Source organism: Syngnathus scovelli, chromosome 6 (assembly GCF_024217435.2).
Source record: "Syngnathus scovelli strain Florida chromosome 6, RoL_Ssco_1.2, whole genome shotgun sequence".
Taxonomy (NCBI): Eukaryota; Metazoa; Chordata; class Actinopteri; order Syngnathiformes; family Syngnathidae; genus Syngnathus; species Syngnathus scovelli.
Window position 1 is genome coordinate 17,933,291 of NC_090852.1, and position 14,454 is coordinate 17,947,744.

General features: G+C 39.8%; 1 protein-coding gene across 1 annotated transcript; it reads right to left on the reverse strand.

The window, feature by feature from the left end:
* Nucleotides 1-270: 270 nt before the first annotated feature.
* Nucleotides 271-8,688, reverse strand: LOC125970942 (ethanolamine kinase 1-like). The gene is made up of 8 exons (XM_049723743.2): nucleotides 8,450-8,688; nucleotides 7,112-7,365; nucleotides 6,818-6,940; nucleotides 4,160-4,308; nucleotides 3,685-3,768; nucleotides 3,110-3,270; nucleotides 2,637-2,710; nucleotides 271-452 (listed from the first exon to the last, which is right to left on the reverse strand). Exons 1-8 carry the CDS (start codon nucleotides 8,573-8,575, stop codon nucleotides 389-391), a joined length of 1,035 nt encoding a protein of 344 aa, XP_049579700.1. The 5' UTR covers nucleotides 8,576-8,688; the 3' UTR covers nucleotides 271-388.
* Nucleotides 8,689-14,454: the final 5,766 nt, after the last annotated feature.

Genomic DNA, 14,454 nt, shown 5'->3' on the forward strand with positions numbered 1-14,454 from the left:
GCCGACTGTTAAATCGGAGAAGCGTTGCGGTTCTTTTTTTTTGGGGGGGGGGGGGGGGGGAGGGGTATCGTAAGCATTGATGGAACGATTAAACAAACCCAGCAGACGTCGCCAGGGCGACACTCGTTAATGAACGTCGTTAAATGACGATTAGTTGTACGTTTCATTTGGAACCAACGTTGTTGTTGGACAAAATCTTTCCATTTATTCATTATCAATAACCGGGAGTTATAATATTGCGGCTTAGAGAAGTGAAGGGGGAAAAAAAAGAGTCCACACCAAAAGTGGGATATCAAAAATACTTTTTTTTTTTACTGGATTATGATATATTTATTTCCAAAGAGTGTTCATATTGCAGTTATGTTTTATTGTACGTGGCCCGGTCGATTCATTCCATTAAAAAATATTCTTCTTTCTTCTCAAAGTAGCGGTTGAGTCGCGCCATGGCATACCTGAGAAAAAAAACAAACAAAATGATGATTTAAATCGAATATTTTTTCCGATTAAAGTTCGTCACCTCATATTAAGGCAATAATTCATTTCTAAGGAGCCCATAATATCAATCTGTTCTCTAGTTTGGAGTTGATAAACTTTTCAAGTTATCTTTTCGACTTTTTATTCCTTTTTTTTTTTTTTTGCACCAATAGTGGCAGGTCACGCTTTCAAGGACGGATGGTTTTGTGGACTCAACAATGAGTTGTCTGGCTCGCCTTTATTTTGGGTCAAAAGGTACTTTTGGAAGAACGTTATTAAACTCCTCGAAGAATGCCACCAGCCTTGGCACTTTTTGAAATACAATTTCTGACAAAGCAGTGTTCAGTCGGCCATACGTTTTTTTTTTTTTGGGGACTTTTACCGACTTTTGCCTCAATTCTGTTCATGTATAGATTACATTTGTTTTCTTTTTACCTCATTAGATTTTGTTTTCACCTGTTGTCACTGTCACATTGTTTTATTTCTTGTAGTGGTGTGTTTTGTTTTCTGGTGTTTTATTCTGAGATTTGAGATTTTTTTTTTTGCTTGTTTAGACCTGTTAGTGTTTTTTGTTTTGTTTTTTTAGTCATTTTGTTCATTCCAGTCTTGCTTCATCCTCATTTGTGTCCAGAACCATGAAAACCATTTTAAAATAAACGATTTAAAAAAACAGATTTAACTATAACAATCAGTTTGGTTCAATATTTAGCAAATATGACAATCATAACATTCAAATATCATCAATGTCATTCATTTTAAATTGAAATGAAGCATCACAGTCTGTCCCATTCATGTGCACTTTAACTCAAGCTGACAATTCCAGAAAGTGGCGTACTTAACGTTTATCCTGATCACGGGTGAAACTGAGACATTTTTTTTGTGAGAGGAAAAATGAAAAGCAGGTATTCTTTTTCACAAAGTCCTTTTGTGCAAAAATGGACTTGAGCTGCAGTTATGGTGGACCTCCTCCTTGTTCATTTCCTCATAATAATGTCTTTGTCAAAATAACAGGGCTGTCTAGCCAGCGCCGCCGCATATTTAAACCGCACACACACACACACACACACACACACAAAAAGTGAGCAAAGTAAATATGGAGGCAAGACGTTCCTATTGTCACAATGCACATCTGGCTCGGATTAAAGCACAAGGCCGCACAGACGCCTGTCACTCGTCGGGAAGTCAGTGGAGATTTGGCTCAGTGGGAGAACAGTGGGAGGAAATGGGCACACACACACACACACACACACATGCACACACGTTTCCATGACTTCAGACAACCTTTACAACATTAAGTTGCATTGGTTTCATGGATACTTACCTCTAACTCTAAAAGTCTGATGTTGATCCTTTTACCTTCTTCTGAAAGCACTTTGGGGTACTAAAGTATACTCATGTTAACTGCCACACACACACAAACACACATGCACTTGCACACAACATTGCGGAGTGTCCACACAAGTGCCCATTTGTCCACAAAACATGGAATGCTAATGGCTAAACATGCTAGCTTTTCATAACATGAATTGAGACTAATTGGATCTAAGACAATAAGTTGAAAAGTGTTTCAGAACTTAAACATTATATGTCTGAGTTACACAACATTGTCGACAAACAACTCGCTAATGTTACGGAGTCGCACAACAAATTAAAATCACACAAAATTGTGGGTAACTAAGAACTCGTATATCAGGGTATCACTGTATTTGGGTTGGAGGGGTCGTAGAGCTTTGCAGCCCCGCCATCCCGTCAATTTCCCGTCGTGCTCGGCAACAGTTAACACTTAAATGAGGGTAACCCGACCCGGCTGCGCGCTAACTCGGGGGCGACCTGGGAGCAGACGGCGGTAGCGGCGGTGGGGTTCGAGGGACGCGGGTGCGACGGCCCGACGGGAACAATAGCGCCTCTGTGCCTCAGCGCCCCTCTGGATCACATTTCCTCACGAGGGCCGCATCCAAATGAGGCGAGGGCGCTGCTGTTGATCTCGCAAGAGGTTACGAAGGAGGAGCGGGGGCGCACGGGAGGGAGGCTGCCGGGTGTCAATAGTGATTTGGATCATCACGGTGGTGCGAGCCAAGAACGATAGACGGGGGCGGACTTTTCAAAGCCGTAATTGATGTGGTTATTTTTTGTGTACCACATAAATTGAAGGAAGCACAAACCTGTGGAAGTCAAAATCAATGGAGGAGTAGTGAGACTGGAGAATTGCCCACAAACCCCAGAAGAAGTTGGATACCTGGTTAGAGTAAAAAGTACAAAAGTCATCAGTTAGATGATCGTTCACCATGAAAAAGGAAACTCCTGAAAAACGATTTCCCAATGCCATTTTTATGGATGGGTGCAAAATTGTCTCAAGGACCCCCTTATGTGGATTTATAAGAAACACTCTGGGTTTGGTCTCAAAATGATTTTCCCTTTTCTTCCGCCTGTTTCATCTTGAAAATATTCACATGTGGCTCTTGTTGGACTGGCAAGAGCACATTTAAGGCTGATAAGTAGGACAATTACATTCAAAAAAGTCTTTTACGTCTCTCTTTTACTTGTTGCTTTTCAATCAACTCGCAGCGTCGCTATCACATGCTAGGTCAGACAATCACACAATTTTTCTCAGTCGTTATGAAGCGGCAGCGCTCACCAAGGAGAACTTGCAGACTTGTACGTAGAGTCGCGTCACCTCGTCTCGGGTGACGCTGACGTCTTGTCCTGTGCAGTGTTTGTAACTCAACAGGTAGGCCTCAAGCCAGTCGCTCTGCAGGCTGCGACTTGGGTAGCGGCTGTAGTCCACATCTTGAACGCCTTTCCGAGCACAAAAAGAATCAGTCGTGTCCTGGTTTTTATTTAAATTCGTAGAAGAAACTTTTTCATGGCAAGTTCTGTCATTTGGGTTATTATGATTTGAGTAAATTCTTAACCCTGATGGTTTGATTCATATTTTGTCTTGTGTGACTTCTCATTGTTGTATTTTGCTAGTTCAAAACAAAATGGCTGCTGGATATTTAGCTGTCTCTGTCATGATTTACGCACTATGACCTCATCACTTGGCGTCAAGAAAATGGCTGCGTGTCATTAGCTAACTGCAGTTGATAATTATGAGAGGTGGCAAAAGGGCTCACACTTGGGAGAAGAAAAGATACAAGACTCAAATTTAAAAAGTGCAGATTCAGAAAAAACATTAAATAAATATACCTGAAATACAACTACGGAACTTACCAGCAAATTCATTGAAGTGATTGCCAATATCGAAGGCTTGGTAGTTGTACTCGGCGTACTCGTAGTCGATGAATCTTACCCTCCCTGTTGCCGTAGGAAAATGGACAAAACAGCTCTTAGTAACTTCTTTCATTAAAATAAAAAGTGTAATCATGCTGAAGACCTTAAAAAATAAATAACAAACATGGATGATAAGGAACTAAATTAATCTAAGCATTGAACACTTTTTTTATTTTTTATTTTTTTGCACTCAACTTTAAATGAAGCACAGTAAGAGCAACTACTGCAGTTTTCTTAAGTGATTACTTCACCACCATTTTTTCCTCATATAAACCCACCACAGACTTTTTATTATTGTCAGCAGTATTCATGCAGGTTAATTACAAGCGAAGGCTGGCGCCCTGCGACATACCCGCATGTGAAAATAATTCATAAGGCGTCCCCAAAAGCAACCCCCTCCCCCTTGTCGGTTTACCCTGCTGCCGGTCATGGATGATGTTTTTGGTCAGGAGATCATTGTGGCACAACACGGTGGGCGAGCCCAATGACGAGAGGTGTCGCTCCAGCGACTCCGCCTCCGCCGACAACCTCGCCAAGCCGGGCAACTGAGGGCTGAATGTGGAACTGCAGAATGGCACAAACCACAAAGAAAAATAATTTTAGATCCGAGTTTGCATGATCGGGACGAATGTTTAGCATCGCTAGGAACATGTTTAATTGAAACGTTTTGGCAGCATCGCGTGTTCAATGGTAACACTGTCCTCACAACAACTTCAAAATGAGGTTTTAGGACCTAAGCGGGATGGAGTAGGGTGTGAATCGTTTATAAATTCAGCCCACCCTCGCTGAATCAGTTTTCCTAAGTGACTTGAAATTTGGTAGACATGTCTATCATGAGTGGACCCACAAAAAAAAGTCTTAAGATGTCCGAAAAGACAGAGATCCTTTGATTTTGGGTTGAGGTGGACATTTTTAGGCTCATTTTAGCCTTTCCTAGGACTCCTTCAAAAAAAATAAACCGCACCCTGCAGATTTTTTTGATCGCTACCAAATTTAGAGTATCAGCTCCTACATAGATTGCTTGCAAGTTTTGACATTGCGTGGTGAAAGAGCATGGTGGCAGAGTCTAATGACATGTCATTGGTTTAGTCGTGCGCCTCAGAATTTGAAGAAAATTCAGGAAGCCAGTATTACTCTGCAAAGTAAAACTTGGAAGGGCTTATCTATCATGAGTAGACCCACAAAAAAAAAAAAAGCCATGCCGTAAAACACAGGAAGTCTGTCATTTTGGTTCGAACCAGCCACCGAGGCTCATTTAAGCCATTTCCATGATTTCTTGAAATACAAACTCGTCCATTTTTTGTCAGATCACTGCCAAATCTGAAGGACGTCGATCTGGACAGATTAGTGGTTTGACAGTAAATTGCAAATCATTGAGTTTTTGTCGATGTGTGTGGGCGGATCATAGTGGTAAAGTTTGATGAGTCAAAATTAGTTTAGTCATGCACTTCAGCAATTAAAAGAAAATAAACCACATTTGGAAGTTTTTGGTGACAAGATGTCAAAATTAAATATACCATTCACCTAATGCATTGGTTGTTTTTATCGTGGTGTCGCAATCAGATGTCATAACATCTTTCAGCGAAATAAAAAACGAGAATATTGATTTCGAAGACCTTTGAACATACTGAAATCTTCCATCTTTCTACTTCCTGTTTGCGGCGGCCTCCAAAGTCTCCTTTAAAGCAATCGTTGGATAATTACAGTCGATCACCTGCGTTAAACCGCGGCCCCGACATGATAAAACCGACTGATTCCCTTTCTGCTCAAGTGCGTCGATTAGGCGTTATCTTTTGAACCCGACGCCATCTTTCTGGGCGTCCGCCTCCTGCTCATTAACGGAAATTTCCTCCGTTTATCAATGCGACTTATTAACATATGACTCCGACGCCACCGTGGCTTTTCTTTGTGCTCTTGTACGCTCCCGCCATTGCATGCCAGCGACCCAGCGGGTGGCCTTTTTTTTTTTTCCCATGCACTATTGCCCTCGGTGCGTGTGCGTGTGCGTGAGCGTGTGTTGCAGCTGCACGCCGCCTATCTATGCGCAGCGGGTGGCACCGAGGCTGAAGACCTCCTCTGCAGGTGCACCATCTTCCTGCTCTTTCTTTGGATGTTTCCTCTGAAGATCACATTCACGCTCAAGAGTACAAAAGTGCCTCTGATGCCTCTTCTTGTAAAGACTAATGAATACACACGCTCACATACATGCTGGTAATTCTAGTGGCATGGTAATTATGGCTCACGGTATAGCACCATCTATTGGGCCTCCATGGGAGGTGCAGCCTGGCTGGAAAAAAAAGGGTGAATGACATCGGGCAAATATTAGGCGTGTTTATATTTTCTACAATTTGTTGTTGTTATTAGAAGATGTTGTAAAATCGAAAATTAATTCTAATGGCGTTAGAAAAAATTGTACAACCTCAGTTTTTTTAAGACATGTATTTTATGAATCATAATAAAATATAACAAAAGAGAATATACATATTACTGTAAATAGTGTATGCCTCTAGGAGGCGTGGCCTAGTGGGTGAGTTGATTAGTCAGTTGGCGTGTGAGCGTTTGGGCGAGAGCTGTGGCTAACAGCAGCTTTTTGCAAGTGTTTGAATCTTGAATTTTAATAATTGAGCGGTTCTTCTATTCAAGTGGCGGCTCATAACTCCAAAATACAATATTGTAAAATGCTTTGAGTGCTTATATGGTAGAAATTAAATGACTTATTACTCATAAATGTCCTTAAATGAGTCTATCATTGACTTAAGGTGAATATTAATGTTGGTGTTGTTTTTTTAACTACTATATGAAACTATTGCGTGAGTTTGGCTGGAAGTCTTGTCTGTTCTTCGTTTTGCGCCCACCTTTGCCCCTTGCGGTCTCCCCTTTGTCAAGGATAATGTAAATAATGTCTGTTTTCACATTGTATTATAAGTCATGATAATAAGTTGCCTCCCTGTAACGGAGCGTGGTATGCCAGGAAGCCTTGAGAAGGAGATAACAGCACAAAAAAATGTTGCTGGATTCTGTCACGGTGCTGACAAGGGTTCACCTCATAACCACTGAGAGAATGCTTTGGTACCTCTTGCTACTGTCCTCTAAGAGCGTGAGAAGACGAGACAGCTTTGTCCACAGTAGACGCTCGGGGGGATGAGCGCCCGTTGGACGGATGGAGTGGATTCTCGCCATCTCCGTCGCAATCAATCTGCGGGGGGGAGAAGAACACTTTATCTCCTCTTCCTGGCTGATGTTTTCTGCTCTATGTCAACGAAATATGACGTTACGGTTTGTGGACTAGAAAAACCGTCTCCAAAAATCCCAAGATCAAAAGTTCAGCAGTGATTCGAGGATGAACTGTCCATGCAATTGTTGTGACCTGTATATGGAAGGCTGGAAGAGCAGCTTGTCCTCCAGCACGTCTCCAGGAACAAACTGGTAGCAGATGCCGTTGCGGAAGCTGCAGTAGATCTGCGGGCCGCAGCCGTGAGCGTGCAGGAGGCGGAACATTTCCATCTCCCGCTGGCGATCCACAAAGAGCTCGGTCCGTTGACCGTACACTCGTACCAGCACGCAGTCGGACTCGTCCACCGAGCATCCCAGCAGTTGGTTGGTGATGCCCTCGGTGAACGTCTGAGGAACATGAAAGAATGTTCGACTAGTGAAAACGGTAATCAAAAGAAGCAGTGAATAGAAATCAATCCATTGATCTAGAAATATTTGATGTTGAAATGAGTCATCAAAAAAAGTTCTTTTCCCTGCGTCTCCTATACTTAGATCCTCCGGCAAGGACTTTACAGACAACCAACAAGATGGTCAAGTGGCCAAAAATAATGGCGTGAATTTAACTGTACTTCAGTCCAAAAATTTTTGCCAAGGTTGACACAGATTAAGTAAAATATTCCAAGCAGTACTAGCACGAGCCTGTCCCACATCATTCAAAATGAACACGGTCCAGTTCTGACACTCGGGGTTCTTCGTTGAAGTATCTGCTGACACCACACATGACACAATGTACACACGTTCTCATTTTCAGCTGCAGTCCCAGAGCAGGTGTCGCTCATACGTGGTCGCCCCCCCACCCCAAATAAATAAAAGCACAATACGTGATTAAAGTGGAGCATGTGCTCCGCGTGTGTGCTTTAGTAGACCTGCCGCAGATGGAGAGGTCACCCGGCCGATGTGATGTCACCTAACAAACATAAACTCTATTTCAGACTCTGATTGAGCCAACATGGCGACACAATGAGTTTCTTGTCGCTAGCTCAACACACCTCTAGTCTGAAGACATTGTGGTTTAGTTCGACGTATTACTGTTTTGTGGCTCTGTTTTGACAAAAAAATAGGAGAAAATATTAAAATAATATGAAAGTATCATGGTATTTTTAATTTTTTACAGTTAATTATAGTAAAATATTGTTAGATATTACCTTTGGTGCAATGGCGATTTTATTTATTATGAAATATGCAAAATAAATTTCACTATTTTTTTAACCCGGAGGTCGAACAAAGTAGGACATTTCAGAATGACGTGAAAAAAAATTTACCAAACGGCTATGACAAGTAAAATACAGCACCAAAATCAGAATAGTGCTCGTCAAAATACGGGGGGGGCTGGTCATCACTTTATGATGTCACAATGTGAGGATCTGTAGATAGGTGGGATGCAGATTGGGTGGAACATAGCACGAGAGGAACATGTGACGTAAACACTGGCCTTCATTCGGATGTCTTGTGGTCTCCAGTGAGGTCTCAGCGTCCTGAAGAGGTCCAGGATGGAGGTGCGGTCCTCACTTTGATCCACATGGACGTCAATGTGGGGAAGTTCATCGCTGGTCTTCATTTCATCAAGTACACCTTCTCCAAATTAACAAACGTTTCAACGCCACGTCCCGTCTGCTGGACCAAACAAGCTCTGGAGTGTTGTGCTCCGAGGCCAATGTTCCCGTGGACATCTTGCCATGACTAGCAGTTTACTGATTAACGAGCATCACTGGACTACAGCACTCATACTTTGGAGCGTTGGAACATTTCAATCAGGTGTGACACGACAGGGGGACCAAGACCACCCTTGTGACATTTTGAAATTCTGCAGTTGAAAAGTGCTGAATGACTATATATCGAAATTTTGTGATATTTGTTGGTACTTTCAAACATTTGAGCCTTATTTATATTTATATTAATTATATTTTTATACATATTATATTTTGTATTATATTTAGTATATTATATTTAGTATACTTAATTTATTTATAGTTAGTTTATTTGTACTTGGTATACTTATACTAAAGCTAATCGCGTAAACAAAATGCATTTCATCGGGGTATTGAAGGAGGAAGGGGGCTCTTTTTAAATAATTTAGCCGTGATGTTTATTCCTTTGCATGCGTAAGAGTAATTGCTCCAAATACTTAACAAGCGCTTAGACGCCAGCTTGCCATCAAAGAGCGTCTTCAGCATCAAAGAGCAGCTCCATTAAAAATGTACACCAAGCCAGACATATGGTTTTATTTTTATTTTCAGTTTGGATGCCACCTGCTGCATATGTCGCATGTTTGCTGTTGTTGTTATGAAAAGATGTGAACTTTTCGAGGTCTTTGATCCTTGGGAATGAATCATTGACAAGTGGATGAACAAACGGGCAACAAAAAGGTTACTGAAGTGTCTCTGTTGGCTTTTTGAAGCAAAACCGAAGGGATTCATTCTGCCTTTACTCAGAATTCATATGTCAGCTGTTGAGGAGGTTTTCGGATTTTTTTGTTTTCTTTTTTTCGTGTTAAAGGTCTTGTGTAGAACAAAAACACCAGCCATCTGTCATTGTTGAAATTTTTGATTTGTAATATAGTGAAATTGATTTTTTTTTTCAATTTTAGACTGACAATTGCTTTCAGCCTATTGAATTAAGTTTAAAAAAAAATTCTAAATTGCAATTTGAAATATCATAAAAATGTGACCTTTTTTGACTTTAAAGAAACATTTTTCAAATCATTTTGAAAATGTTGAGAAAACTTTTAGATTATTATTATTCTTTTTTCAATTCAACACTGTATAATCAAAGTTGTATAGGTTTTTTTGTGATTCATACATTTCTCAAGATCCCAACAAAGAACAGGTGAATGCTTTATGGAGACACAAAGCCGCCTTTTCTTTTGCCGAGCATTCCTTTGCTGACAAGGCAAACGCTTGTTACCGCCATCCTTTGTGCGCGCGTTTAACCTTTTTGATGGAGTCTACCACTTGCCACGTTATCAAGGCCTTTCATTTGTCAAGAGAAAAAGTCATTTCAGATGTCCATACAGTATATTTATATTTCTTCTCCAATCAAATATAGAATAGAAAGCCTTTATTGGCATTGTAAGGTGCAGCTAGCAGGAAAATGAAATATGGACGCCCCCTCAGCCCCTGAGAGGCCCCCTGCAATCCCCACTGTCATTTCCACCAACACTTTGTGTGCAAACGCGCTAATGGACAAATTTAACACATCAAAAGGAGATTCAATTTTCTTTTCAATCACAGCGCCTCGGAAGAATAGCGCGTCAACAATAAGGGTGCCATTACCGGGGCGGAGTCATTTGGGGCGGAGTGCCGACGTAGATGTCACCAACTCAGCGCCGCGCTTAGCTGACAATTTGATTGTCGGGAGAAAATTGCGCCAAAGTGCAACCCGACGAAATTAAAGAGCTAACGTCTTATGTTACTAGCCAAAACAGCAGCACCGAGGAAAAGACTATACAATGAATCATTTTCAGCTTGGTTTAAGATCCACTTTCATTTGCACCTTAGCATGATATAACGTTATTTTTTTTTTAAATGTCATTATAAAAATGCCTCTGTAGAAATAACGTAAATTAAAGAGCTAACGTCTTCTGTTACTAGCCAAAACAGCAGCACCAAGGCATATAAAATCAGCTTGGTTTAAGATCCACTTTCACTCGCTCCTTAGCATATTATAACGGTTATTTTGTTGAATGTTATTATAAAAATATTTCTGTAGAAATAAATCCGTGAAAGTCATGAGCAGTAAATACAATAAATGTGCTCACAGGCTAAAAGCTGCTTTAATGAAGCATCCAAACTCATATTCACGTATTAAATATGTATCAACGGGTCTGTGACCTTGGCTCGGGCCCCATTTCAAGTCGAACTAAAAAAATAAATTCGAGAACATCTGCAATTACCAGCTCTTAATTACATATTCACTTTGAACAGATTGCTAGCCCTGCCCTCTGCCGCACTTGCGTTAAAATAAATAAAGAAAATCTTTCAAGTGCCGTATGCGTTTGCTATCTACTTGTCCTCACAGCAGGTGAATGCCTACTGCTCTTATTTCTTCTTTCAATACAGAAATAAAGTTATTGAATTATTGCTGGCATTGCTGACATCCTCATTGTGCACATGCATATAAATGCACAAGCACCAGTGAGGAACATACAGGTCATCTGACACACACACAAAAACACACTAACTCACACAGACACTTGAAATGTCTTTCATTGGTCTTAATAAAAACGTTATTATTAATTTTATATAGTTGACAAGTGTCTCATTTTCAATGTAGGTGACTGAAAATTCAGCACCACTTAGCGACATATAACAATTATTAGTAGACCCACAAAAAAAGTCGCAAAAAGACAGTTAAGTCGGCCATTTTGTTTTGAGGATGTCGTTCAGGAAGTTTCCATTTCTATTTACGCTGTGTAATTTTATTTAATAAAACAAATTCTGTTATGACAAATTATGATTTGGTTCATGGAAAGCAAACAATTATATCACAATTGTGTACATACACAAAAAAAACAAATAGTATTGTCGCCTGCAGGCAAAATAATCTTTACGCAAATCCTCGGAGATCTTCACTTTTGTGTGTTTGTGTGTGTTTGCACACAAGACCTAAATGGAGAAGGCGTGCTGCGGCGGCATGTTAATGGTTAGAGGGTCCCAGAGGACTGGTGGAAGGGGGGGAAGCGTGTGCTGGTGCGTGCGTCACATTAAAGTTTAACAAATGTCGCTTAAATGAACGCTTCTGTTTTGATATGATGGCTTATAAAAAATAAGACAGTGAAGGGAAACTCAATGTAAATCAGTTTAAATTATGCTTTAATCCAATATGGAAAGCTTTGTATGTGTTTTGGGGGTGTGGGTTCTTGAGATTTTTTTGTTGACACGACTACAAAATTTTAGGTTGCTAAGTGAAACTGGCATTAGGGGCTGAATTTTCCTCAAAATCTAAATTATTTTTTTTATTTATGCCCACAAATTTAAATCACACCAATGAATTGTGTTGGACTTATCCAAGGATGTTCAAAAATTGCCCAAAATGACCAAATTGTGCCGAAAAGGGCAAACCACCAAAATTACCTGATTTTTGTGTTTTTTCGCATCAGGCTTCTTTTTTCACGTGTCTCGTCATGTAAGCCACTTCTACTGAACTTTTGTTATAGAGATGTAAATATTGTGATACATACAGAACATGGTACATAAAATAATGTGTGAATTGCATTCAAGGTAATTTTCTGTCGCAATTAATCACATCCCTACATCGTCCAAAAAACAGACACTCATGAACATGCGCAAACAGATACACAATCTCACACTTAAAAAAAGAAAACTAATAAAAAGAGCCTTTGAAAGTAACAAGACTGCGGTTGCTCAAATTTTAATCACCGCATTTCATTAATTCATTCCTTTTTCCACAAGCACGCTCTCTCCAAACGCATCTCGAGCTCAGAGTTACTCCACACTCCAAATGTTATTTGCAATGTTTACTTTCTTTATCTTAATTTCTTTTCCATTTACAGAGCACAAATAAATAAATAAAAACAAATCAACGCAAGCTTTTGAAAAGATTTCGGGCTCAAGGACGTTATAAGATTAAAAACAAACCAAAAATGGATACACGTGTGGTGTCCCGCTGACCCCCCGCGCACTTGAATGCATCACTGCGCATTCAGGCTGCAAGGCAATTGTATGTACTAAGTCCATAGAGAGAAATATTTTTATTGGAGGACATTGAATGTACCACACAACTCGTTACTACTTTTCACTTTCGCCTACTTTCTCCAAGCAAATATCTGAAAACCTTCCTTCGACCAAAGGGGGAAAATGGTTTAATGGTGAGCCTTTTGAAGACTGTTACTAACCAAAACAGCAGCACCTAGCAAGATGCATGAACGTCTTACTCCTGATTGGCTATATTTAAAAAAATAAATAAAAATATGAAATAATTTACGATAAATGAAACTCCTGGTTGGCTATATTTATTTATTTTTTAAATTACGATAAATGAAACACTATTACTTCAACCGTTCCCAACAAAACGAACAGAGATGATGAACTCCATCAAGTCAATAAAATTGATTGGCTCTTACGGAAAGACTTCGAAGCATTGGTTATTAGGGGATTTTGGAAAAAGTCACAATTGCTAATGTTAAATTCCTATAGACAGTTAGCAGCAAATTGAACAAATACAATAACCACAACATCACAACGATATTATCGCAAAGTAAAATAATGTATCTAATGGGTCTTAAGGGTTGCATGGTAAAACTGTGCCCTATAAAAAGTCTGTATCAAATTAATTTCATTTAAAAAAAAAGTGCTGGTTGACTTTTTTGGGTCATAAACGTTAAAATGATGAAAACACTTCTCAAGGGTTGCACAGAAAACCCACCAGTGCTAAATTTTGCTCAAGTGTTACCGGCAAATTCCACAAATAGCAAAGTGAAGCCGAAATTTAGGGCCTTAATTCTTGCTGGAAAACTACAAATTTGCGTTAAGCAGTTAAGCGTTAGCATGGTGTAAAAAGTAACTTCAAAACGGAAGGACGTGTTCCCTTCACCAGCGCGCTTGTATTTTTATTAAATGCGATTCTACTTATTTATTTATTTTTTTTCTTCCTATTTATGCCTTGAACATGGATCAAGCGGGGTGACAATGGAAGCGGCGGGTACACACCAGGAAACCCAAGGTTGGCGAGCTGAGCGAGCGAGAAAAAAAAAAAAAATTGCTTTTGATCAACTTGCTCTCACGGTCACGGTCAAAGGCAGCGTGGGCATGAAAAGGAAAAAAAAAAGAAAAGAACCTGTTTAGTGGAGCACTGCCGATACATTCTGCACTAAAGACATATTTGATCACAAAGAGAACACACACATACACATTGTGCGAGTGTGTGGCCTGAGGGGCAAAAGACAAAGTGAAGGAAAAGAAGAAGAAGATTGTGTCCCCAAGGAGAACAAGGCATGTGGCGGAAATGTTGTTGTTGCTTTGTTTCCTCACCATAAGAGAAGAAGTTTGGTGCTAGACCACTCACAATTCTGTTTGGGTCGCTTCTTCAAAACTTCTTTTCAAAGCCGTGCTGGACCAAAATGACATGAACATGCTGTCTGAAAATATAAGATGAATATTAGACAGAAAGGAGAGAGAAAATCAGACAAAAGAAAAAAAGGAAAGAAAAAAACATTAGGACATGAAATAAAAAATTTTAGATAACAAAAATAAATGACAAATGCAACAAAATAAAATATTAGATAAAATACATGAATACCACAAAATTTTTAAAATATTTAGAAAGCATGAGAAACAGTATCTCCAATATTTAAAAAAAACATTGTATATGTTACAAAAAAGGGAAAAATATGAAATGACCCAAACGCTTTTCTTTTAATCAATCGGAAAAAGAAGTCCGACGCGGAATATCGCTTCATCTTATCACACAGATGCCAGA